The sequence below is a fragment of the Sturnira hondurensis genome, unplaced genomic scaffold (genome assembly GCF_014824575.4).
Source record: "Sturnira hondurensis isolate 20B ecotype Veracruz unplaced genomic scaffold, ASM1482457v3 Scaffold0001120, whole genome shotgun sequence".
In the NCBI taxonomy this organism is placed as follows: Eukaryota; Metazoa; Chordata; class Mammalia; order Chiroptera; family Phyllostomidae; genus Sturnira; species Sturnira hondurensis.
The window spans coordinates 3059414-3087134 of NW_028073751.1; the positions used below are offsets into that span (position 1 = coordinate 3059414).

At 48.9% G+C, this 27721-nt stretch overlaps 1 protein-coding gene and 1 long non-coding RNA gene across 2 annotated transcripts in view; one reads left to right on the forward strand and one right to left on the reverse strand.

Moving 5' to 3' along the window:
* Nucleotides 1–11571, forward strand: part of LOC118997910 (uncharacterized) — a 62032-nt gene extending 50461 nt beyond the window's left edge. The window contains exon 3 of the long non-coding RNA XR_005068755.1: nucleotides 11085–11571. This is a non-coding gene — a long non-coding RNA (uncharacterized LOC118997910). The remainder of the gene's footprint in view (nucleotides 1–11084) is intronic.
* Nucleotides 11572–12345: 774 nt separating this feature from the next.
* Nucleotides 12346–27721, reverse strand: part of PFDN1 (prefoldin subunit 1) — a 56058-nt gene continuing 40682 nt past the window's right edge. The window contains exon 4 of the mRNA XM_037061802.1: nucleotides 12346–13319. Within this exon, the coding sequence (XP_036917697.1) occupies nucleotides 13236–13319 (84 nt within the window). The 3' untranslated portion in view covers nucleotides 12346–13235. The remainder of the gene's footprint in view (nucleotides 13320–27721) is intronic.

Sequence of the window (27721 nt, forward strand, 5' to 3'; positions counted from 1 at the left end):
TTAGCTTCTACATTTCCCATACTATTCTTGCCCTATCCCCTATTTTCTCCCCACTGTCTATGCTACTTATTCTCTGTACCTTCTCCCCCCTTCTCCTCCTCCCACTCCCCTGTTGCTAACACTCCATGTAATCTCCATTTCTTTGGTTCTGCTCCTGATCTAGCTGTCCTCTTAGTTTGCTTTTGTTTTAGATGTGGTTGTTAATAACTGTGAGTTTGCTGTTCTTTCACTGTTCATGTTTTTTATCTTCTTTTTCTTAGATAACTCCCTTTAACATTTCACATAAGGGCTTGGTGATGATGAACTCCTTGAACTTGACCTTATCTGAGAAGCACTTTATCTGCCCCTCCATTCTAAATGAAAGCTTTGCTGGATAGAGCAATCTTAGATGTAGGTCCTTGCATTTCATGACTTGGAATACTTCTTTCCAGCCCCTTCTTGCCTGTAAGGTCTCTTTTGAGAAATCCGCTGACAGTCTGATGGGACAGTAGGTGACTGTCCCCTTATCTCTTGCTGCTTCTAGAATTCTCTCCTTCATTTTAATCTTGGGTAATGTAATTATGATGTGCCTTGGTGTGTTCCTTCTTGGGACACACCAACTTCTTTGGGACTCTCTGAGCTTCCTGGACTTTCTGGAAGTCTATTTCCTTTGCCAGATTGGGGAAGTTCTCCTTTATTATTTGTTCAAATAAGTTTTTCACCTGTTGCTCTTCCTCTACCCCTTCTGGTACCCCTAAAATTTGGAGGTTGGAACCTTTAAAGATGTCCTGGAGGTTCCTAAGCCTCTCCTCATTTTTTTTGAATTCTTGTTTCTTCATTCTATTCAGTTTGGTCATTTTTTTCTTCCTTCTGGTCCACTCAATTGATTTGAGTCCCAGTTTCCTTTCCATCACTGTTGGTTTCCTGTGCATTTCCCTTCATTTCACTTAGTGTAGCCTTCATTTTTTCATCTAATTTGTGACTAAAATCAACCAGTTCTGTGAGTATCCTGATCACCAGTATTTTGAACTGTGCATCTAATAGGTTGGCTCTCTCTTTGTCACTTACAAGTATTGGCTCTGGGGCTTTGAGTTCTTCTTGAGCCATAATGTTTTGGTCTGTTCACACCTGTTACGTATGAGGGGCAGAGCCTTAGGTGTTCACTAGGGTGGGGTGACCCAGTTGCTGGGTTGTGATGCTGTATGTGGGTGCAAGGTCAGAGACAGAGCAATGGCATTTGTTCTGCTCTCTCGGATTTTGGTCCCCTCTGCTGCTTCCCTGGTGCCGGCTCCCGGGTGTGTGTGCCTGTGTACCCTCCAGGACCCTGTGGGTCTCTCCAACGAACTCTCTGTGAGCCTGGGAGCTCCTCCCGGCACCTCGACCCCGAAAGTTTTTCCAATTGGTGTTTTTAGGCTTTTATACCTGTCTCTGGGGCCCTAGCCTGCGCGATCTGTCTCACTGCTCACTCCTTCGCCTGCTTTATCTGCGCGTGAATGTGTGACCAAGGTCAGCCAGCCACCCTGAGCCCCCACTGGGTCCGCCCATTGCAACCCACGCCTGGGATCTGCCACCCACCACCTGTGCACCTGGGTCAGTCCGGTCTGGCCACTTTTCCTTCATGACCCCGATCCGCCAGTTGATGACTCTGCCCCTCTTACCCGTCTGGCTGAATGGTTCGTTGTTGTCAGACTTCCGTACAGTTCAATTTTCTGTGTTTTGGTTGCATTTTTGTTACTAAAACTTTGTTGTCTTTAAACTTGGTTGTGCAAGGAGGCAGTATTTCCACCTACGCCTCCTTCTTGGCTGGAAGTTGCTCTTTTAAAGGTTTTATGTTTTACATTTAAATCTGTGATCTACTTTGGGTTAATTTGTATATAAAATGTGAGGTTTAAAATGGTTGAGATTTTGTAGTTTTTTGCATGCTAATTTTTCAACATTTGTTTGCAAAAACTCCTTTCTCCATTGAATTGCTTTTGCACATTTGCCAACCATCAGCTGAGCATCTTCACGTGGGTCTACTGTCCTCTCTCTTCCATTTCTTTGGTCTGCGGGTCCCTCCCTTTGCCAATACCGCAATTGTCTTGACTGCCGTGGCTTTGTATTAAATCTTACTTAAAACAAGGTAGAAGGATTCCTCCAACTTTATTCTTTTTCAGAATTGTTTATTCTAGTTCTCTTGCCTTTTTATACATTTTCAAAAATACTGCTGGGATTTTTATTAGATTTGGATTAAATCCACTGATCATTATGGGGCTGATGGGTATTACTGTGGGATTGCTTGCCCACTCTTGTGCCATAACCTTTAATGGTGTGAGGCAGCCTGCTCCTCCCTTTGTTGTGTTGATTATTCCAGAGTTAAAGCCCTAGACTGATCACAGACTGATCACATTGGTGTCTTTTGAAGTTTGGCGATCAATGAGGTGTGGCCTATGTCATACCTGGTAGGAAAAGCCATGAAGAGATGACTAGAATAATGAGGGGCTTGAGGGCCAGGCCATGCTCTGGGCCAGGTAGGCTGCCATCGCTCACAGCCTTGGTTTCTGTGAGTCTCACTCCTGAGCAGGTCGTGAGCAGGATTGTGGCAATTTCCAGCCATGAGCAGATTCTCCCTGCCTTGGGGTCTGAACTCCCTGCCCCAGGATCCAGAGCTGTCGTGCTCTGCACATGGTCAGTTTTTTTCCCCTCTGGATTTTCCTTAATTTCTTCTGCCTGGCCCAGCAGCCCTATTCACGCTTACTTCACCAAAAGCTGCATTAGAAGTATACGCATAACAATGAATTGCTTCCTCCCTTCTGCTACAGTAATGCCACCCATGACGTCAGGACCTCTCACACTTGTGGGCCCCACTCCCCCACTTGGTCTTTCCAATGGCTCTAACCCAGCTCACACCAGCTTCACTCATTTGCTTGGGGCTGTGAGCAGTGGAACGGTGCCTGGGGATCGCCTGCTGCTTGTGTTCTCTTCCTGCGTACTCCTGCCCATTACTGCCCTCCCCGCCCCTCTGTCTCTGGGCTGACTACAGGATAAAAGAAAAGCTGCTTTCTACTCGCCAAACTAAACCAGAAACAGGGGCTCTTCTCAGGTATCTCTTCCCCTCTAGATGCCAAGTCTTGTGCAACAGAAATGGGGCCGTCACCCTAGTAAGCCATTCAAGGTTGCTTTTTAGTGGCTTCTCTGTCCAGCATGAGGCTCTTGGTTATCTCCACAGATTTACAAAAAAAACTAGGATTATCTGTAAGTCTTTCATTTTGTAAACTCATCTGGAGAGATCTCACCCCACCCCACACCGTTCAGCCCTCCCGCCAGCTTATGGCCCGCCTGGGGCTGTGTGGGCCCCACACCTTCTGTGCCCCAGGTGCATGGTGCAGGGCCAGCAGTCACAGGTGTAGGCGCTGCTCCTGAACCCCTGGCACCGCGGATCTTTAGTTCTAAGACATGAACAGTGGATTGGGTACCAAATTCTGAAGAATAACATTTGAAATGTACTACATGATTTCACCAAGAATATCCCCATAATGAAACTTTATTTGTAAACTGAGATATTTTTGACTTGCCTTAATACCTTTGTCTTCATCAAATTTTCCTATGTTCTATAAGGCAGTAGTTTCCACAACTGTCTTTCCTTCCTATAGAGGAGGAAGTAGAGGCTGTAAGAGGTCAAGTGCAATGAAGAGGTCACTCAGCCATGAAGAAGAGAGCCACGCCCTCAGCTTGGGTCTGCCCAATTCCCAAGTTGGTAGCAGGGATGTGAGCCCTGGTTTGGCCTCTTCTTTTGTTGGTCCTAGTGTGTGTGCTGGGGTTACGGGGAGGGGTGCTTATTTCCTGTTGTTGAAGTGGGGTGAGTTCTACCTTCTCACTTGTGGAATAGCATGGTCTTACTGGAAAGCATCTTTGGTCATCCCTCAGAACCGCGCTGAGCGTCACTAAGCAGCACGCTGCCCCTGCAAAATCCCTCGCACACGCCCCATTCAGCCTCCTCTGCCCCCACCTTGTCTCCTGCGGCATCTCCATTTGGGAGGTGAGAGCGTGGGAGGAAGAGGAGGGTGGTCCTTACTTTAATATTCTGTGATCATGGGCAGAAAACGTTGTCAGCTCCTTTACCCCACTCCTGCATTTTCTTTTCCTAGGCCAGAAACAGGTTGGAGAGAGAGCTGCCTCTTTAAAGACTCTCTCTTGTCCCCAGAAAATTCAGTTCCTTCCCTGAGAGTCAGTTCACAAGGCCACCAGTCCTAGTGGAATTTTTGAGATGCAGTTGTGGGCCGATCACACACAACTGTTTTTTTGCTTTTTTATTTTGCGTAAGGAAAAATACCGGACTCATCAAGTTTTAATCTTTTAACTATGTGCACCCCTTCTAAGTTGACCATTCTTTTTCATGCCCTGTTTCATGGTCGGTTGTTCCTGCAGACCTCAGTGCCTTCATGGTGGTCACACTCATCACACCGAAGCAGAAGGTCGAGTTCTGTGTGTGAGGGTTCCCTTACTGCCTTTATCTAAGGAAACAGGATGTCTCTGAACAGTCCACCTCTCCAGTCTCTGAGGGGTCCCCAGAGCTGCGGTTGTGTGTATTCTGCCTCCCTAGCCCCCCAGTACACAGAGCCTCTCACCCACGGGGGCGTGGTTCTTCTTTCTTTTTTCCCGGTGAGCAGCTGTGCAAAAGGTGGATTGCTCGCCCTCTGCTTTTATCATCCCGTGACGGTTTGGGGCCACACGTACCAATACCAACCCAAATGTGGATTGGCTGGAGGCCCTTTCCACACAGACCCGGGATGAGAAGTCTGGTGGTTTCTCTGCAGAAAGCCATCACACTGTGGTGCCTACGTATGAAGTCCTCCCTTCACTCTAAGCCAGGACCTGGGCCAAGCACTTTACATCACCTTGTTTTTGTCATAAAATATAAACTCGTAGGCACTGCTTTTCCATTTCGCAAGTAAGAAGAGTGTGGCACAAGGAAGCCGTGACCTGTGCAGGGTCAGGTAGCCTGGCAGTGACAGTGTCAGGACTGGAACTTGGGCAGCACCCCTCCAGAGCCCACATATATAGATACCGTCCCCAAACAGCAAAGCAACCCAGGGAGTGGGTGGCCAAGGAAAAGTTGGAAGTACATCTCTTGAGGGGGACTGGCCAGCCACCTCTCCTCCCCCCCACCCCGGGGGGGCCAGCACACCCCAGGGGTGCCCACCTTCCCAGAGTGGCTGCCAGGGAGGGACCCTGATATTCATTCCAACTCCCAGGTTGTTCCAAGGTAACAGGCTCTGACTCTCTTGGGGACATACTCTGGAGCAAGGCGAGGACTGGACCTTGCCCTCCTGCACAAGAGCGGCCCTTCGCCCTTCTATCCATAACCACATTTCAGGTCACTTGCAGCCAGGCCACTGTCTGATCTGAAATGAGCCGAGTCTTGATGTGCAGAGAGCACTGGGCCAGGAGGCAGAAGGGTTGAGTGACAAGCCTTCTAGGACCTGTCATTGATCACTACATGACCTCAGTCAAGTCACTTCCCTTCTTTGAGCTCAGCATCTTCTTAGTAAAAAAAGGTCTGTCATGATCCCCTAGGCAGTGCCATCTGCCGTTCTACCATCTACCACACCTGTTGTCCCAGGACCTACAGCCAACCCTGTCCCAGCAGGTCCAGCCCAAAGACAGGGCCACAGGAGGTGATGGCAGTGCGGCCCTGCTCATCCGACGCGGCACGATGTCAGCGTACATAACTGGCCCTTGCTGTTTATGAAGACTTTTCTATTGGGTCTGCTCTTCATGGGGCGGCCTGGGGCGCACAGGGCGGGAGTGCAAGCTGGGCGGGGCCCTGCCCCTCCCTTGGACACTCTGGGTGAGCCGGGCCTGGGCGCACTAGGCTCTGGGCAAAATCTCAGGATGTTTGGTCTGGGCTGAGGTGGCTGCTTGGTTTTGTCTAGCAACTGTGTCCCTCGTAGGATGGTGACAGCTGCACTTCTGGAGACACCAGAACAGGGACCTCCACACGGGTCGGCAAGCTCTCACCCACTGCAAACCAATCGCAAGTGACAGTGGGCTGAGTGACTGAACAGCAGTCACTGCCGCCCTGAGTGGGCAGGTGAACTGGTTAACTCCCAGACTGATCTATCCTTGGAGTGGGTATCTTAGACACTGAAACCAACAGACGGACAGAGACTTGGGAGACACAGCCTCACCCGACTCAGCTTCACAGAAGAGACGAGGCCTGAGCTGAACCTGCGGGAGGCATGAGGAACAGGGCAGGCAGAGGCCCAGGCCATGCCAACGCTGTCAGCCCCGTGTGCCGCCTCCCTGTGGAGGAAGAGAGAACTGGGGGATACTCCTGACCTCTCCTCTCCTTACCTTCAGCCTCCAGTGGAAACTACACACTCCTGATCACCCTGGCTACCCCTGGCCACCCTCTTCCCCATCACTCTCCCCCTCAGCATGCTCACCTGGTGCTCATGGGCTCACCCAGGTGACAGTGGCACTGCCTTTAGGGCAGCTTTTCTCACCAGGGCAGCCCCCTGTGCTGAGTAGTAAGTGATCCCACTGCACATGTACATTCAAGGAGAGCTGGAAGTGAAGCCTCAGCAAGTTGTGTGCTCTCCCCTGTACCCCTGCGAGGAAGGAACAGGATCCTACAGCTGCCTCAAGATTTTACTTGTTCAGACTTTTCCCTCCCTCCCTGCCCCTTTGAGCAGTAGGGAGGGCTGTTCCGACATCCTGGTACTTCTGGAAAGGCTGGCTCAGCGTCTTCTATTCGAGTAGATACTCAAGGGGGGCTGAGGGCAGCTGCGGGGCACACAGGCCACAGGCAACCTGCCTCTGACACAGCTCATTTCCACTGGGGGCGCTTGTTGGGAGGGTCATGGCTATGGTGGCCTTAACAGTAGAGGAGCAGCTCCGGGTGCCAACACTGGTCTGGACCACAAGAGGCCAAGGCGCCTCCTAGTTCTGGAGGCCCCAGCCTTTTTTTTTTTTTTTTTTTTTTTGCTTCTCCTCATTAGCCTTCACAGGCTGTGACTACGTACAGGTGCTCTCACAAATGGATGGACCTAAAAAGACTCCATTACCCCCAGCACTTGATTAATCATTTAAAACGTCTGAGCTGAGCAAGTCAAGGTTTCAGATTCCAGGAAGAGGCTGACTGAGGAGTCTTCAGCTAAAAAGGCCTCTACTCACATTTCTTGCAAGTCATCTCTGCCCTGGCCCCTCTGAGGCCTGGAACTCCTTGCCTGCCCACTGCCTGCCCAGACCCGGGTTTTGTGAATGGCACCCCTGCAGCTGCACAAAGCAGTAGTCCTAGAACTCGGGGCTGCTGGTTGATGTGTATGGTGGGCCAGGTTATAGTGGACTTGGGACCCTGACAGGTTGGTGACCTCACAGAAGGCCGCAGGTCTTGGTGGTCAGGCAGTTGGGCACAAGGGGCGGTATGCCCCCTGCCATCTTCCATCTATCTACCCTGCTTCCAGCACAGAGGCAAGTGGGCGCTTCTGACACAAGCCGCTCAGCTCCTCCCAGAGCTATTGTGCACCAAGACTTGCCTGGGCCTTTCTGACATCGTCTGGGACTCTGGGTCACAACTCTGTGCTCCGACCCTCACTCCCACCCCTCACCCCGTTCCACCTGCTTTCACATGGCAGAGTTCTGAGTGTCTGCTCCTTTGTAGGCCCCACCCGGGGAAGGGGCTGAGAATGCTGAGGCTTGTTGCCAAAGGCTCTTCCTGGGAAACAGGGACAAGCCAGTGAAGGATTCCCCTGGACCTGATCTCCAACTCAACTGTAGCTTCCTGGGAAGGGAGCCCCTTCAGTCCCTTCTTGCCTGGGGCAAGGGCACAGGCTTCTGGTACTGGCCGAATAGAGTAGCTACTGAGACTCAAGAGAGTAGCTACTGAGACTCAAGATGGGCAAATGGGAGGGTTAGCGTTTTGGCTAATGTGTATCTAAACCAGTCGGCCCTGCTAGGCCCTGCTAGGCCCTGCCTGTCCCCAAGATGGCCACAAGGGGGCACTTGATCTCCAAGGAGCTCAATCTGAGGAGCCGCTGCAGGCACCAGAACCTCCCCCACTACCTGACTGCTTGGAAGAGCAGTGCCTGCTCCCACCCATTGCTCTTTGACCCCTCCACTTCTTCCTTTTTAAAACCTTTTATTCTGAAATAACTTTAGACTTACATATGAGTTGCAGAGATGGTACAGTATACTCTTGTATACTCTTCACTGAGCTTCCTTATAATGGTTAACATCTTACATAACCATGGCTCTGTCCCTTTTATGACCTTGCCTGAAGAGGCCAGTTGCCAGGAACACCCCCCCACCCCACACCCCGGCCCCCGCCACCTGGGTGGGGAACCTACACTGGAATCACCTCTGCCTCAGCTCCTGCTAGGTAAGCAGTCCTGCTAGTGAAGCTTCAGTGCACGTGGGTCCCCTGGCTTCAAGTCCCCGGGGAGGGTGTTGTGGCCCAGGGCTCAGGCAGCAGGGGCCGAGTACTGACTGGCCGGCTGGGGCTGTGGGAGCTCTCAGGCAGATTCACCCAGCGGCTGTCCCGACTTGGCCCTGCAACTCAGTGCAGCCAGCACCTTGCTGGGGCGCAGTACCTCAGACCCCCAGTTGGGAAGGCATGGAGGCAGCTGTAAAATAACGCCGTGTCTGAGCCCCACGGTGGGTGCTGTGACGGACCGGGAGGCCCGCCTCTGAGTAAGTCACTCTAACCTCCAACCAGCCCTCCTCATACTCTCCCCCCACCCCATCTTCCTGTCATTTTGGGGGCAGAGGTTCTGCCCTCACCTAATGGAAAGGAAAAAGTCCTAACAGCTCCAAAGACCAAGAAATGAGTGACTCAGGCTTGTGAAGTGTGTACAACCAGGCACCCTGTCAAGGCTGACACAGCCCTCTGGTCTGAAGTCCTCCGCTCTATAACCAGACTGATTATTTCTAATCTTTGTAAGCCTTGTCTGGGAGTAATGAGCTCAAAGTACCCACCGCCCCAGGGTTCAGACTACGTCATGTGAGATACACCCAGGCAAGGACAAACTGAACTAAAGGGAAGAGTAATAGAGGGAGTGAGATGGACGTTTCCGTTTCTCTCGGCTGCCTGAGGTCCAGTGGTTCTAACAGGAGGAAGACCTGGGAGAAGCAGCAGAGGCGAGAGGGTGTCCCGATTCCTGTGCCCTGTGTCACAGCGCTGTGCACAGAAGGCCCCTCCACAGGTCCTGGCTCACTCGTGAACCCCCACGGTCCGTGGTAGCCAAAGGGAAACTGCAGGGACTCTCACGTGGCAACCTAACCTTGGGCTGGGTCCCGGCCCTGGATCAAGCAGGCTCCTTCCGGAGCTGCAGGGCCGGCCTTTCTGTGTGGCAGGGGCAGCGGAGCCTGCACTCTGGCAGGGAGAATACAGGAAGGGGTTACTCGGGTTCCTTGGCCCACTGTGTCCTCCATTTCCCTGTCCAGAGCTGCCCATCCTGGATGGGGAGGGGGCTGGGGACTCGGGCTTGTCATCTAGACAAGTCCCTGCCCAGGCCTTTCCTGCAGTGCCAGGCCTTCAGTGGACAGGGTGGGCTTTGGCTGATGAGAGTGAGGACTGTCCTGGAGCCCATTCACTCCTGGTCCCTTTTCTATCTCAGCTGGGCCTGGACTCAGATCCTGCTCCTTCCTAGTCATGTTTACTGAATAAGAGACTTAACCTCTGTAAGCCTAGAGCTCCTTACCTGTAAAATAGGAAGATGGTAATATCTAACCCAGGGTTATTGTTAGGACTGAATCAGGCGACATGCTTGCTTATCAGGCCTCAGAATGAACAGGTTGCCTTCTCTTTGACCAGGCTTTCCTGGTGGGGGCTCTTATGTCCCAAACCCAGAACTACTTTGCCCGTGTTGCTGTGACTGAATGAAAGTGACTGAGACGGTGTGTGCCCAGAGAGAAGGGAAAGGGAGGTCCCTGTGGAGAGCAGCTGATACAGTGGGAGAACTTAGGAGAGCTCACTACTAACCCGGCGTATTCTAGCTCCTATACAAGGATCCCGAGAGAGGAAGTTTTCAACAGAGGAGGTAGAAAAATAGATACACAAAAACAGAACTGAAAGAAGATTGCCAAAAGAATGATTTAATTTGTAAGAGTCATGTATTCATGAACTTACAAAAAGTTTAAAACCCTATTGCCTGTAACTGAGTTTGATGATGGTGGTGGTTTTGAGATTTTTGTGAAAGTGGCCACAGACTGTGAGGCCAAGGCCGACCATCAGCCATTCTAAGGATGTCCTTACGGGGAGAGAGCCTGATGTTGGCTGCGAGTACGCTGACAAGTACAGGGTGGTCAGGGTCCTTCTTGGCCTTTGGATCTGGTTGCACTCAGACGTGGTGACAGGGCTCAGGTTTCCAGTCCCATTCTGAGAGAGAGGAGGAGGCCAGGCAGTGCCGTCCCTCCCACTCTACCGGGTTTCACCCCCACCTTCCACTGCTCTGCGTGACAGCTTAGGGCAGGGGTGTCATACTCATTGTCACCAGGGGCCACATCAGCCTCGAGGCTGCCTTCAAAGGGCCAAAATAATTTTAGGACTGCATAAATGTAACTACTCCTTAACTGTTAAGGAGTTGAAATTACATTCTGCCCTTTGAGGGCAACCTCGAGGCTGATGAGCCAATGTGCATTGCCTGGGTATAAAAAACTAAGATTCTTGGTTATTATTTTAGGGACTAAAACTCCCTTTTAGGAGATTTTGGTTACTCTCACTCTTGGGTGATGGCTTGGCTGTATGTGAAGAAATGTCCCCCAGCCCCACTATAGGCTACAGGACAGAATGCTGCTTGGTTTATAAACCAAAGTGGGTCACCCAGCGCTGGCCAGACAGCAATGGTCAAGTCGGCCAGTCTGGCTGACTGGTGCGAGGCAGCTGTACGGGTTCCTTAGTGCTTGTCCCTGCGGGGATAAGGGTCCTGAGGAGGAGGAAGGAGAGTAGCTGAGGAGCTCAGCCAACCTTCCTCCACTCTCATTCGTAACAGCATAAGCAGAAAGGCAACCGGTCTGCTCAGTGGCTTTCTGTGCCGCAGCCCCGCTCTGGTCTGAGGTGTGGGCTCTGTGGGGCACAGGGTTTGTACCCGGTTCCTTCTCACCCTCCCCTCTCCCCACTCCAGTGTACGTGGTGGAAGACCAAAGAAGGGATGACGTGGGCCCCTCCACCTGCCTCACCGCCTGCTGGACTGCTCTCTGTTGTTGCTGTCTCTGGGACATGCTCACCTGACCGGCCCGGCCCAGCCGTCCTGCCAGCTCCGTGGCCACCGCCAGCAGGTGTGCCAGCCTCCATCTCCTGATTGCTGAAATAAATGACTAGCTCTGCACAGACACTTCTACCTTCGACACAGTGGGATTCTAGATTAGCAGGGGTTGCTGCTGTTTAATTCAGTGACTTGATCTTTCTAATGTTCAAAATCCATTTCCTGTTGGCCTTTCACAAATGTGCTAAATGACCTTCCTTTTTGTTTTTGGCCAAAGGCTTAGTTGTGAAATATATATTTATAATTTTTAAATTATACATTCAAGATAGTGGCATAATGTAACATATTACTGAATGATTTCTCTGCTAACACCCTCTATGTTTCAATAAATTTGTCTAAACCTCAACTGTCTGAGTTACTCCAGATAAAATTTAAGCCCTGCTAGGGGCCACTCTCCAGTATTCGCCTTTTCATTCTGGCTGCTGTAAGAATAGGGTGGGTGCCATTAGGAAAGCAGGTCCTAAGGCTGGAGGGCCGTGAGCTGGGTCATGGGGCTCTGGCCAAGCTGGCATGCTCTCCCTAGTCCCACTCAAAGATGCACTTGCTGAGCCCTTCCCGCCTTTGCCCAGAGCCTAGGAAAAGGCCTCTTCCCAACTGGGCTGTCCCTGCCAGGAAGGGCAGCAGGAGCCCACCGTCAGGGTGCAGACTAAACCCAAAGCTGTGCCTCCCCAACACACAGCAGCAGAGAGAGGCTGAGAGAGAGAGCTGTCATAATTCAGGTCAGCCAGGCCACCCATCTCAGCTTTGGCCACAGGGTGGCGCTGAGCTGCTGTGGCAGCGAGTTGGCTTCCCTCAGTGAGCCTGCCGGGCCAACCCCAAGAGGCTGCAGGTGGCAGGCAGCTCCTGGCCTACCTCTGCCTGCCCACCTTCCCTCTGATCAGTGATGTGCTTATAAATATTTTAACTACCAGCTCTCTCTTTAAGAACAAACACAAAACGCCATGAGTTTTCAGCATCACCTGAGGTCTATGGGAAATGGTCCCGCCACAGCTGATTTCAAGCTACTATGACGTCCCAGGAAAATGGAGTTGGAAAGAGAAGTGCAGGAGTGCCCTGCTGTGTAGCCCCCACCCCAGCAAGCAAATCGTTAACCTCAAAAATGGACCACGGGCAGACTTAGTTCTTAGGAAGGGTATGTTCTGAAGACTTACTACCCTTGGTCTTTAATCGTTGTAAATTACATAATTTAATTTTAAACAATGGCTGTGTTTAACAAATGGCTTGCAACAAAATTCCTAAAAATTGAGTAACTCCCCCGAGCCCATGGAAGCCAGCTCCAAGACACCACTGCCCCCAAGCCTCTAGGCAGCCTCAGGATTGCAGACTGCCTATGACACTGACCAAAGGGAGATGGTCTCAGAGGTGCTGCCGGTTTATTACTAGGTTTTCTTTCGGAATGTTTGGGGGGAAGCAGGGAAGGAATCTTTCGGCAGGCTGCCACCGAGGAACTGCTGTCCTGCTCACTTAAACTCAGCTCTGCTCTGGTCTCTTTTTTCTCAGATCTGCACATTCCAGGGTGTCTACAAGCTTAAGGAGTTCACTCGAATAATCAGAGGGGAGAAGAGGGGAAGGCGCCGCTGCAGAAGGATCAGGGCCACAGCCCCAAAGAAGGACAGGGAGGAGCTGAGAGAGAGGTCGCCTCTGCCCCTCTGTTCTCACCCGCCAGCTCAAGAAAAGGCTTAGCGGTGGCACAGAGGCCTTTTATTGGTCTGTCCAGCATGGCTCGCAAGGGATGTGGGCAGAGTGCCCCCATCCGTTCTGGTTCCCATCTTCTCTCTCCTGGGAGTTTATGACTCACCCCCACAGGGAGGGGAGTATCGTAGGCAGGGGTGGCGGGCAGAGAGCTGGGATGAAAACTGCAGGGTTGGGATTTGATAGGAAACACAGGGTTACCAGACCATCCAGATAAAATGTCCATCAGGGTAAAGCAGAGGCCATTTTCCTGCATGAGCCCCTTGTCCTTGCCAGGAATGGGAGGGGTCAGCAGGAGAAGTGCCCCCCAGAGGATTCCTACTGTGCCCTCCGGGCCATGAGCATCTCCCGGATGTTGTCCTCAGCTTCCTTCACACTGCGCTCCAGGTAGGACTTTTTCTGCTGCAATATGAGAGAGAAACAAATGTCAGGGGGAACGGACTGGGTTGGCAGATGCAACTTTTATGCCCAATGGTCATGGCTTCTCCTCTGTGACCAGCAACTTCCAGGAGCATATTGTTGACTGGGAGCCAGGCCCACACACCTGCCCAAAGTGGTACCCCGACCCCTGGTCCATGAGGAGAAGGTCGCCTGGCACAGAAAGCAGAGCGCTGTGGAAGGCAGCAGTGCTCTCCCCCCAGAGGGAAACAGACTCTAAACACAGGCGTCTGGGTTCGTGAAGTCACTCCAAACAAAGGCCAGGAAATTCCGGGACAGAGCTCCGGCCCCAGGGCAGACTGTCCCTCAAGGTTTTCCAAGTTCCCAGCCAGGCTCTGTAGCCACCACAGTGGCAGGACAGACGGCGTACCCCCTGCCCTGTCCATCCAGACGACAGGGTCTGTGAGTCCTGAAAAGCTGTATCGCACATCTCACCAAGGCAGATGAGTCACGATGAAATCTGCGTTTCTAATGAAGCTGCCGCCTGCAGGGAATCCAGGACAATGACACACCGAGTAACACGGGCCTTTTGGAAGTTCACCTCCTACCCCATCTGGTTACTAAATTAAAATCTCAACTTAGACAAAGAACTTTACTTTCAGGAGCCACATCTGGACCAGTATTACAAAAGATTAGTCAAAGGAAATGATGTCTGTGCATTATTTGCCCTGTGGTTACCCCAGAAGTATGGTGGCTTCACCACTGGAACCTGCCCTGAGGACATAGTTGTGGCTGCATTCCCACTTAACAGACATGAGATGAAGGCTTCCTTTTTGAGGAACACTCAAAATAACCCCCTCCAAGGATGTGCGTGACTGAGCCACACCAGGGCCAGCAATGCAGAGCCCCGGCCCAGGCAGCCCAGACACAGCTAGCGCCTTTGTCTCAAATCTTCCCCTTCACACATGCAGCTGTGGCTTCACACCAGCCATGAGAGTGCCCGGGAGACCCAGGGAAACCAGGGCGAGGCTGGGGCAGAAGACAGGTGAGCACCCTGGTCTGACAGGCCTTGCAAGAAAAATCTAAATGAAGGCCTCTGTTGCTCGAGGCCTACACCACTAAACGTCTCTACATATCCCTGTGCCTCCTAACTTCTCCACTCTCTCCCCAGACACCTAATAAATGAGACATTTAGAGACGCTTTCCTTTAGGTGCCATATGCTGTGGCATCCACAAACTGTTATTAGTTTTTGTCTGAACCTCTAATTCCTGTTGGTCTTCTCCTTCAAATTTCCTGAAGACAAGAAAGAGTCGTATCTCTTACCCATCTCCCACCTATCCAACCGGCACACAAGCCCTAACAAACAGGAGCCCCACAGAAACAGAGTGACCGTAATCTGATGGCCACGGATGTGTGCTGTTGCTAAAGGAGTCTGTCTAACCACATTGCTGAACCCCACGGAGTCCTACCACTGTGGTCTCAGAGTGGGAACTTAAACTCCCTTTGATGAAGCACCCGAGTTAGAGAGAAATACTAGTAACCCCTGACATACCACTGAGGAATGTACATGGACTGGGTGCCGCACAGACGGGGAGCAGCAACTAGACAGTGAGTGCCGTGGAGCATCCGGCCCGTGGGAATCTAAGGGAAAGGCGGGTGGGGCAGACGGGCTGCACTCCCGCAGTGGTCAGTCACCGAGGGCTCGGTGCTCCGGGTGTGCACGTCCTATCGCTGCTGACTTGTTGCCCCAAATGGCAAAACCACAAACTTGGAACATTATCGAGAGTTTTCTACCTACTGCCCAGGCCTCTAGACGATCAAATTCAGCAATTCAGATCAAAATCGAAGTAGTTCTTATCTTTAAAAGTCTTTATAAGGTCTATTCCTTCTGTCTTCTACTTCCCAGGTACATGATTTTACCACTGCATTTCCTAAGTGTTCAAGTTTCAAAAAATAATGCAAAATTAACTTCTCTGTTTTTAAATCTTTGGTTTAACTAAACTTTTAACTAATCTTTGGTCGAACAGGAAAAATAATTTTTTTCATCCCAAAAGATGGAGCATCCCTAGCACAGAGGGACTTGCTTTCTAATTGTAATTCAACAGGTCTTGTCTCATCCTCAAACACATCCAAACTCAAAAAACCCTCCTAATCAAACCCAGACCAAAACTGTGTCTCATACAAAGGTATGTTGAAGTCCTGACACCTTTCACAGTGAATGTAACCTAATTTGGAAATAGGGTCTTTCAAGCTGTAACCAAGTTAAGATGAGGTCATACTGGATTAGGCTGGGTCCTGAATCCAGTAACTGGTGTCCTCATAAGCAGGACCATGAAGACCAAGAGACACACAAGCACACAGGGAGAACGCCGTCCATCGTACTCCGGAGGCAGAGTGCAGGGCTGCGCCGAGGAGGGAGTGGAGGCTAAGGGAGGCCAGGGATGGTCAGCCACCACCAGAAGCTCGGAAGAGGAAGGGAAGGATTCCTCCACAGGCCCTTGGGAGGGGCAGGGCCCTGCAACACTGACTCTGGACTTCTGGCCTCCAGAACTGTGAGAGAATAAATGTCTGTTGCCTTAAACTGCCCACTTTATGGTAATTAGTCAGGCAGCCCTAGGACACCAACACGGCCCCTGAAGTGAGGGATGCCCCCCGAGGCAGACTCTACCCCAAGGCTCTTCTGGACACACAGCCTAAGACCACACTGAACTGCACAGACAAGAGTAAGGATCCATACTTCTCCCCCCTAAAACTGTGGTAGAAGTAACCCAAATACAAACCAGGCTGCCAAAGAATGGAGAAAATTAAGGAACCAATGATTACATCAAACTTTTTCCTCCTTAGATCTCCACAGCTTCTTCCTAAAACTACTTAGTCAAACCAGAAACTGCGTGGACCTCAGCCTTCCCCATTTCTGTAAATGACACCTCCGTTCCTGCAGCTGCTCAAAACAAAACTTTAGTGTCATCGTTGACTGTTGTCACATCTGACATCCAATCAACCAACAAATCCTGTTAACACTATGTCAAAACGTATCCAGAATCTCACCTTAATGAGCAGCCTTGTAGGTGGTCTCTCTTCTACCCTTGACCTGCCCCCTTCAGTTTCTTCTTCACAGTGGCCAGAGTCATCTTTTAACACTTAAAACCACCCAGTGGGTTTTATTCAAAAGTAAAAGGCAAAGCCACACAGTCTTGTTCTCAACTGATTCCCTGACCTCTCTGCCCACAACTCCCTTTCCCTCATCCAGCTCCAGCCACGGTGGCCAGCTGTTCCCGCAGTCCACCTGCTGTGCTCCTGCCTGGCCCGTGCCCTCTCGCCCTCTCTGAGTAGGAACTCTCTTCCCCAAAGAGCCACATGACCATCACTTCCTTTGGGCCTTTCAGTGCCACCTTATGGGAAAGACCTTCATTACATGCAGCTCCATACGCCCTGCTCTCATCCTGACTTGCCCCCAGAGCTCCTATCGCCACCAGGAGCAGAATTTGTCTGCCTGTCGTCCCTTACAAGAAAAGGTGATGAGGGCGGGACTTGGTTCTGTTTGCTGATACAGTCCCAGTGTCTAGAAGAATGAATGGTACATACTAGGAATGCACAATACCTGTTGAGTGTGTTTATTATGGGAAATGATGCCTCACTGATTTACTTGTATGCACACTGCTCCTTTTTGGTTCTCCCTGCCGACTCGAATGACCAAGGAACACCCACCAAAGGAAGCAAAGGCAGAAACTGACCGTTCTCCTTCACAGCAGTTTGCAGTTTTTGGCAACGCCCTCTAACCTCTGCCTCTGGACACACGTGGGTCTAAAACCTCAGTGCCTTACTGCCACAAACAGAACAGGCCCTGCGCCTTCTCAGGCCGGCCTGTGAAACCGTACAATAAACCATCCCCATTTCCCACATGCTGAATTCGGAAATCCCTGAGAAACTGTTCAGTGACAGGGCTGCTGTGAGCTACGAGGGGCTGTGCTGTATGAACTCCGGGAAGCATTTTAAACCCAAACCTCCACCAGGAGTCCTGGGAAGGCATTTGCTGGCCTTGCTACAGCATTTTTCTGTCTTGCTGAGCAATCTCCCTCAGAACACTTTCCCGAGGAAATTCTCTAATGGCACCAAACCACAAATCTCTGGGTGCAGCGACATTCTGGTGGGGCCTTGTCCCAATGCGAAATTCTGAGACTTCCTGTGGGGCCCAGCGTGGTGGGGAAATGAAATTGTTGGGCTCACTGCTCATCGGCCTGAGGTCCTTCTTTCCGGGAGTCAGGCCAAGGGGCTGGTGTTTCACTCTCACCCTCGCACGGAACGAAGAGGCCCAGCTCCCCAGAACCTGCATGACATGACTCAATCTCTCAAACAGACTCTTAGGGTAATTCATCTTGTGATGCTATCTCCACAGAATTTTTCCTTAGAAAGTTTGTCCTCTCTTTCTCTAAATGAACACATTTCCTGTTTGTCACTTCTTGGGGTACAGAAAAGAGTTTCCTCCTCCCCTTCCTTTCCCCCATTTGTAAAATGAGGACTTGGACAATACCAGTGTCCCCACTCCCCCATTTTTTCTTTAGTCAAAGAATTCTTTCTTGAAATAATCTCTTGTCTTAAAGACAAAATAAATAAGACATGTACAGTGGAACTCGGGGAAGGGGGAGACGTGGTGGAGAAACACAGACCTCTGCCTCGGCCCTGCTCCCAATCCAGGCTGCAGGGGCAGCAGACCCGGGGGTCTTGGTTCCCTTTGCCCCTGACATTCTGTGAAGTCTGTGCTCAGACACCCTCTGTCTGAGCTTCATGTTTCTGACCTTGAGCTTGACCTACCCCGGCTACTCATTTCTCCCTTTGCTGAATCCCCAGCTTCTGCAGACAACTGCCAAGTTCAAGCTCTTACTACTATTAATTTTAACACCTGAAGCAAAGGCTACCTTCTCACTGTCTCTCCCAAGACTTCCAAATTAAAACCCAGGGCCCTCAATGATTCTCGTGCTGTCTTAGTTTGCAGAACTGTACCATGGTCAGAGGGTGCCAGCTGCCAACAGCGGGGAGGTCTAGCAAGAGGCCAAGAATTCCCTGAGGGCTGAGGAGGCAGACCCTGGCAGACAAGAGGTGAAATGTGAAGAAGGCAGGAAAACAAGAGCAGGGAGAGGAAAAAAGAAAGGTAACGAGGGGCCACAGAGAAATCAGAAAGGGAAACGGGACTGAGTTGGGCAGGGCTGCAGCGAGCCGGAGCTGTGTGGAGCTCTGAAAGTTCAAGTCCTGCGATGGCCCGAAGGGGCGAGGAACACTCCCCACAGGCAGGCCAGGCCAGAGCTGAGCGGGGATGGGAAGCTGACTGACCACTGACCCAAGCACTCACGTCCACCTGTAAGCTCATCGGGTGCGTCCACTTCACCATTAAGGACACAGCTAGACTGTGAGGTGTATCTTCTGAACTATACATGTCTAGAAAGCAAGCTCACAGAAAGAGAAGGTAATTTTAAGCAGGGAGCAGGAGAACGGAGAGAAATCTAAGAAGGAGTTTCAGTCTCTGAAACTCTTAGAAACTGCTTTCAGCACTGGCTGATGTGGCTCAGTGGACTGAGTGCCAGCCTGCTAACAGAGGGGTCGCCAGTTCAATTCCCAGTCATGGCACGTGCCTGGATTGCAGGCCAGGACCCCAGTAGGGGGTGCGAGAGACACAACCACACATTGATGTTTCCCTCTCTCCCTCCCCCTCTCTAAAAATAAATAAAATCTTTAAAGAAAAGAAAGAAAGAAAGAAACTGCTTCAGAACATCTTTAAGTGGTTCCTCTACTGAAGAACAAGGGTAAATACTTGGTTTGGCCGGCTGACCTTGTTTTCTCCGAGGTGTTCTTCATCTGCTGAGACCCACACACCAGCCACTGTCCAGGGTCAAACGCCCAAATGATAAGATGCTCAATCTGCCCACGAAACCTTTACACTACTCAAGCACCTCACAGCAGAGACACCCTGGTGGGGGAAATTCTTACTTCCTCCAAACCACAGTGCTCGGCCCCTTAGTCCCTCTGGGGTTTAGGTGATCTCTACCTACTGTTGCTCTCCCTAACACATCCACTTCACTGAAGTCCCAAAGACAGCCCAGGCCATCAGGCAACCCAGGGAAGAAAGCAGAAAGCAAGCTCAGAGGTAAGTGGAAAGCCAGGAGGGGTGCTGGCTCTGAAGCACATGGCACTGATAAGGCTTCATTCACAGAATCATGACTTTGGGGGGCACCAGGCCTAAAAGAGACGAGACAAGCCAGTAAATCATGGCAAGCGGTAACAGCTGAGGTAGGCAGGGACCACATGCTCAGAGAAAATTAGGGGAAGAAGGAATCTGACCACTACCTAACTATCTAAAGCAATGGCTCTTAAAGTGAGATCCCTGGAAATTTCTGCAATGTCAGCAACACCCGAGAACTTACTAGACATGCATATTTGGGGCCCTAATTCAGACCCACTGAACCAGAAATCCCAGGAGCCCAGAAATCCGTGTCCACAGCCCCCCGGGTGACCCGGAGGCACACTGAAGTCTGAGAACCACTCCTCAAGAGTGGAAGTCAGCAAACTTTTTCTCGAAAGGACCAGACCAGAAATATCTTTGGCTTTGTGGTGTCATCTCTGCCACAACTACTCAGCTCTGCCACTGGAGCAGCCATAGGCGATGTGCAAACAAACGGAGGCAGAGTACGTGCATGCAGGCAGCTGCGCTCTAAAAACAGGCGGCGAGCCAGACCTGGGCAGCGGGCTATAGTTTGCCAATCTCTGTTCTTAAAAAGGAGGGACTTTCAAAAAGCAGAACTGAGTCCTACAGGTAGAGATTTCAGAGACTTTTCATTTTCAATGAGAGCTAAATTTCCATCCATCCCTTCTTCCATTATCGCCTTCAGCCAACTGCCAGACCATCTCTCCTCCTTTCCCCCCTCAAACACCCTGGTTCTTAAAGTTTGTGGCATTGCGCTCTACCATGGTCTTCTCCCAGCCTCACTGCTGCAGCCTCACCAATATCCCTGGGGACTGTCCCTCACTCACCGATGGCTCACTGTCTTCCTTCCCACCACTGCTGCGCCACCTAAGGCAATTCCAACAGGAATGCGGATGAACCATGATCCATGACCTCCTCGTCCCTCACAAACTTTACTCCACCCCACCTCAGGGACCCAGCCCATGGTCAGACCCTAGAGATCTGCACCACCGCCACTGCTACAGAGTGGCCACTTCTTCAGGTCACTTCTGTCTGGGAACTCTCCAGCACCTGTTCAGCCTCACCACTCAGTGTGTCATGAGGTTGAAGTTTTACATTAAAGTTTTTCATTATCCATTATGCTCCTGTGGCCGTTCCCCCTCCCACCCTCCACCCTGTTTAGCTTTCACAGTCCATCACTGATGTGTATTTCCCTTGCACACACCCTCTTCTCCTTTGCCCCCCTCTCCTGCTTCACTTGCCTGGCCAAATGCCGACCCAACTTAAACCCAACCATCTACCTACTCCATACGTGTAGTACCCGAACAGCTGAATCTTGCTGCAGAAAAACACTTCACTGTGCTGAGTGATTCCCTTTAATTCAGAACCATGAAACTCAAATGGGCACTCAACACTGGAAATTTTTCAGGCCTTGTCCTCAAATTCCCCATACTCTCCCCCCTTGCTCTCCTAGGTCCCTGAGAAAATACACGCGATCTGATGAGAATACCCTCTTCTCCCCACTACCAGAGCCATCCCCCAACTTTCGGGCACATGCAGACTCCCTTCCTTCCCTACTGTTAAAGTGGAGGGAGTGTCCCTGCTTTTAGCAAAACACAGCCCTTCCACCAGGGTGCTGTCCACCTCCATGTGCCCTCTCAAAATTCTACTCCCACATTATTCTTTCTCTTTCTTCTTAATCTTCAATTTCTCTGTAACATCCTTCTTGATGAGGCAAATCTTTTTTTTTATCTTTCTTGACCTCACATTCCCCTGTAGTACTGCCCCTTTCCTCTCCTCTCCTTCTTAGTAAAACTTCTCAAACCATTTGTTTTTAGCAGCTGCCTGCACTTCCTTACTCCCATTTGCTCCTCAGCCCTCTCCAATCATGACCATCTACTCTAGTCATCTGACTGTGGTCAGGCGCACCAATTAGCTCTGTGTTGCTCAAAGCAGCAGCTATTTCTGTGTTCTCTTCTTACTCAACCCATTCTTACTCATCAAAAGCATTCAACACAATTCTTAAAATACTTTCTTCTCTTAGCTGTGATGACACCACACTCCTGTTTCCCCCCCATATCACACTACCCACCTTCTAAGTTCTCTCTTGCTGACTTCTCCTCCTCTGCTCAACTTCAAAATGTTGGCATTTTCCAGGAAGCTGTCCTGTAACTCTTTTCCCCATCCACACTTTCTCTTAGAGACTCTTGTCCAGTCTCAGCTTAAACATTAATTTAAGTGACTCCCAAATTTATTATATCTACAACCCCGACCTTCTCCTGAATTCCAGATTTATACATCCAATTGCTTACAAAACATCATTTTGGATGTCAAACCCAAAGGTACATGTTAAAACAGACAAAACTGACTTAGTCTCCTCATCCCCTCCCAGTCTTCTCGGTCTTGGTGAATAAAATCATCCAATTGCTCAACTTAAAAACCACAGAGACAAACAAACAAACCAACAAAACAGAAGCCATCCCTGATTGTTTCCTTCCCTTTAACCCTACATGTGTTATGTGCCCTTGCGTCGGCCCCGCCTCCTGGCTACGGTATGAATGAGTGGCATCCACAACGTGCATCCTCAATGGCCCTGCCCACTCCTCTACGCAGACTCAGCCTGTGGCTCCTTTTACGGAGTCAATCCATTTCATCCATTTCATACATGGTCTTCCTCTTTTCCTGCTGCTTTCTATTTTTTTCCAGCATTACTGTTTTTTCCAAAGAACTCTGCTTCAAGTAGAACAGCTTCAGTTTTGTCTTTTGGGGAGTAGGGGAGGGGAGGGGGGCCTTCAGCAATGTTTCCAGCTTAATTAGCTCTAGAACTCACTTGCTCGTCTTTCAGGCAATTCAGAGTATCGGCAGAGCTCTCCTTCACACCGTATCTCTAATGAATCATTTTTTGCCTACCAGCCTTCTTTCCTGTCCAACTTTTGTATCGATACACAGTAACTGGGAACTCAAGGGTGCAGATGGCCTTAGCCTTGGTTTCTAACGACACAGCTTCACAATTGGTGATCTTTCCTAATTCTCCCACTGCTGCCCTTCTGAGTCTCAGCCTTCTCCTGACTTCCTGGCTGCATGTAGTCCCCATCCGAACTGACGACTGAACCAAGGGAAACAAAACCTTCAACGATATTGGTAACTTCATCATCTGTGTTAAAGCTAAATACAGCTCTTCTGTACACGACTTCTGTCTTCTAGATGCTCAAATGCAGTCCTGCTTTTGGTACTTTCTTCTTTCATTTTTATCAGAAGTCGTTTCAAATCACTACTACTTTCTGCCAGTAAGAGGATGTCATCTGCATGTCTTAAGCTATGGATATTTCTTCCACCAATTTTCACCCTCCCTTCCTGAGTACAGCCCAGTGTTTTAACATTCTGTGTACCGATTCAACAAATCTGCACGATTAAACAAATCTGTATATGATCTATACACAAATTAAATGAAGCCCCACATTCCCCATTCAATGCATCAGCAACTCTTAACTGACTTCTAGACATATTCCTGAATCATACTCTTTCCATCCAGCTCCGCAGCTACTGTCCTAGTTCCAGCCTCCAACGGCCTAGCCTGAATATTTGTCATGAGTTTTTAACATGTGAATCAGGTTACTTTCTGCTCAAAACCTCTAATGTCTTCCTATGACAATTAGAATAAAATCAAAATTCCTTAAACTAGTAAGGCCCTGCAAGATCTGGACCCTGCCAAGCACTCCAATCTTAAATGACTCCATCAAAATTATTCTGTAGGTACCATCTGTACTTCCACTTGGAATGTTCTCCCTCTAGATACTTTTAAGTGGCTTACTGCTTCTTTGCATTCAGATCTTAGCTGAAATTTTACATTTTCAAAGGGGATTTCCCTGATTATTCAATTAAAAGGAATAACTCCCCAAAACACCACCTTTGCTACATGACATTTTCTTGCTTATATATTATGAAAATCTAAATGCAAGCTCCATAAAGCATGGATCTTGTTGGAAATAGTTAATGCTTCATCCCCAGCACCAGGAACAGACATATACTTCACTTACCTGACATTTACTGAGCACCCAATATGTCAGACCCAACGAGCACTGGGGTCAGAGCAGTAAGCGACCCATACCCTATTCACACACGGACATTTACCTACCACTGGAGGAGGGCTCCGAGGGGATGCACAGCGTCTAATGGAGGAAACACCTAATATAATCAAGAAAACTGCAGAAGCACTTTGAACTCACTCTGAAGAATGAGCAGGAATGAACTAAGTGGAAAGGTCAGAGTTGGGGAACGAGCAATTCCAGGCAAATGGAGTAGCACATACAGAGATCAAGTGGTGCATGGCACATCTGGGAACTGAATGACAGTGAGACTAAAGGAGAGAGAGAGTAGGAACATGAGCATGAAAGAATATAGAAGGATGAGGCTGGTGAGACTGTGTCCGATCATTCAGGGTCTTACAGCATACTAAAAATTTACTTTTTACTTTTAAGATAATGGAAAGCCACCTGATTTTAAGCAAGAGTGACAAAAATCAAATTTCCACTGAACACAAAATATCACACTCTGGCTACAACACAGAGAATGCATTAGAACAGAGCTTCCCACAGAACGCCCAACGCTAACATATGTGCCCAAGACACTGACTTCCGTTCCTACAGTGGCTAGGTGGGTGCAGGGCAGCCGAAGCCCCTGAGCAGCTGCCTCCAACCTTGAGCACCCTTTGTCCACATTTACCCCAATGAGTCCTGCAGATATTACTTCCTGGGTGTTGTGATATAAAAAAAGTTAGGAAGTACTGAACTAGAGAATGTAAGTATGAATGTTGAGAAACCTATTAGGAGGCCATTGCAATAGTCTTGGAAAGAGAGAATAGTATCTTACTGGTGGCAATGGAGATGAAGAAAAGAAGATTTAAGAAATATTCACGAGAGAAATCAACAAGAGGACTTCACCAAGTACTTTACTATAACCTTCATTAGCTATCAGAAATCGGGGCTAGGGAGCCAAAAATAACTCCTAAAAAGATCAGGTTTGGAAAGGAACATTATGAATTTAGTTTTTTAGACTTTTTGAATTTAAGGTACTGGTAGGGCATCCATGTGAAATGTGAGAGGAAAACTAGATTGGGTCTGAAGTTCCTAAGATATAACTTTGCATACAGGTAGTACTTAAAGCCATGAGAAAGTTGAAATTCCTAGAGAAAAAAGCACAATAAGAGAATTTACTTAGCCTTACAGAAAGTCAGCATTTAGTAAGACTGAAAAGATAAGGAGGGACCAGCAAACAACACTAAACAGGAAGGACACCACCAGAAACCGAGAGAAGAGTAGTTCAGGAAAAACGATGCAATTGCTGGAAATCACTGGATGTGTTCAAACAGAAACAGTGATGACATCTCAGACACGGCTGGGGCAACGGAGCGGAGGGGGTGCTATAGCAAGCGGCCTCCCTGTGGCTCAGAGACCTGACCCAAAAACTCCATGAAGGAAAATTACTTGATATTTTTAATTGTCACAAATTAGCCTCAAGAGCAAAAGTACTACAGTGTCAGGACAAATTATTTTGCCTGCTACCTTCAATGAGACCCCGGGCTTTGCGTAGGTCCAACACAAGAGTTGTGAAGTGTCAGAATAATAATTCCCAGGGAAATTATTAGAATGGCTGAAATGCTTCATTCAGGAAATAAAGGAGCAAAGAGAATATCCTTCAGAGACCACTAAATGCCAGAGCTATGAATTGTGTGCAGTATAAACATGCTAACAGTGTTATAAACACGACAAGTATCCATCTGTTTCAGGAGCTGGATTAAAAGAGATCAGGGAAAGGATGCAGAGACCACTACCAGTATCACATCCCTGGGTGCTCTGATTCTAAAACCAACCAAACAAACAAAAACCTCTAAAACTTACAGCCCAGATAGATACTTTCTTAAGTTCTAACATATGTGAAAAATAGATATACACAGTCCATAATAAAGAAATCTCATGAAAAAAAATTTTACAAAAGCAAGAAGTTCCCCAAGATATATTATTTTCCTTCTGCTTCTCCAGCATCAGAAAGCCAAGGCAGCAAGGACTATTAAAATTCCACTGGCCTCCAAACTGTTCTGCTACAGTTTGTCTTTAGCATGCCTTAGTCTACAAGTGCAAGAGGATCAAACCAACAGTATTTACTGTGGAGTTTGGCCTGTAGACATGGTAAAGGGGAAGGTGAATAAGGGTGTGCCTCCTGAGTAAGGAAGTAAGGGCAACACCTTGCATTCTTGGACGTGGAGGTGTAATTGACTCAACCGTGGGGGCAAGGCCAGCACGCAGATATGGCAGCAAAAGCATGAAGTCAGTTTGATCCTACACTCCGTCCAAGCAAGTCAAGAATTTCTATTTTCCTACAACTCAACAACAAAAAGATACACAACCCAATTTAAAAATCAACAAAGGGCCCTGGCTGGTGTGGCTCAGTGGATTGTGTGCCAGCCTATGAACCAAAGGATTATTGGTTTGATCCCCAGTCAGGGCACATGCCTGGGTTGTGGGCCAGGTCCCTAGAAGGGAGAGCATGAGAGGCAACCACACAATAATGTTTCTCTCTCTCTCTTTCTCCCTCCCTTCCTCTCTCTCTGAACATAAATATTTTTTTAAAAAAACAGCAAAGGACTTGCATAAACATTTCTCCAAATAAGATACATTAATGGCCACTAGCACACGAAAAGATGTTCAGCCTCAACAGTCATTAGGGAAATGCAAACAAAAACAAGATACTACTTTAAACCCATTACAATGGCTATAATAAAAAATAGAAAATAAATGTTAGCAAAGACGTGGAGAAATTAGAACCCTCCAACATTACTGGTGGGAATGTAAAATGATGCAGCTGCTGTGGACAACAGTCTGGCAGTTACTCAAGAAGCTGAAAGATAAAATTACCACATGACCCACCAATTCCACTCCTACATATATATATATATATATACAAGAGAAACGAAGACAGGTGTTCAAACGCAAAACTGCGAATGTGCAGAGCAGGGTTATTCATAATAGCAAAAATGCAGAAACAACCCAAATGTTCGTCAACTGATGAGCAGGTAAACACGATGTTGTGTGTCCATACAGTGCGCTCCTATTCCACTACAGACAGGGAGGAAGTACTGGTGCATGCCATACAGCATGACACGGAGGACTGTGAAAACATTAAGCTAAGTGAGAGAAGCCAGACACAAAAGCCACACACTATATGATCCATTTATATGAACATCCAGAATAGGCAAATCTACAGAGACACAAAACAGATTAATGGTTGCCAGGTGCTAGCAGGAAAGAGAAATGGGCAGTGACTGCCTAGTGGGTAAGGGGTTTCTTTTGGGGGTGATAAAAATGTTCTAGAATCAGACATGGTGATGGTTGCACAACATTGTGAATTTTACCTCACCTAAAAATAAAGAATAATTCTTGGTTTTCTCAAAATGCTGCAACACAAAGCAGAAAAACAGGGCATGAGTCTGTGTTTTAAAAACAGGCATGGCAAGGCAGGTTCCTAATGGGTTACTTTCATAGCAAACCTGTCTTCACTCCACCTAAACACATAAGAGTAACACACAAACTGGCAAGGGGAAAGGAAAACGACAGAATCAGTTTCTGAAAATTAACTTGAGTGTTATCAGCAGAAGCACCAAACATTCAAATTAATCAGCTAGTAAGGCGCTCTGGGAGCGCCAATGGACAAACATGGGTAAGGAAATGTCTATGTGATCACAGTACTACTTTCCAATCGAGTAATATATTTATACAACTAAAAAAATAGAGATATGGCAACTGGAAACCCATAAAAGGACCTGGAGACAGTGAAAATAAGCAAGATCTCAAAGCACCGTGGGCATAGTGACTCATCGGCACCTCCTGTGCTGATTTGTGTAGGTCAGCAGGGGGCAGAACTGGAGAACAACAAATACACTCCAATTATCAAAGGGCTATTTATAAAGCTATCAAAACACCTCCCTTTCTTTTCACTAAGAAAGAGAAAAGGAATACGCACAGTTATACCTGTCAGTACCACAAAGAAACTGCTGCTCTCTAACTCTAAGCTAAACCCCTGGGTCAGACAAGCAACCCAAGGTCTTTGGCTCATACCACTCTGGGTGTTCAGAGGGGCACTGAGAGGTCTGGTCACATCACCCGGTGACATTTCTCCATCCGGGGTGATGCAGGGCTCATATCATGATGAAATCATTCTATAGACCAGACGTCACAGCGGCCACTTGTCTCTAAC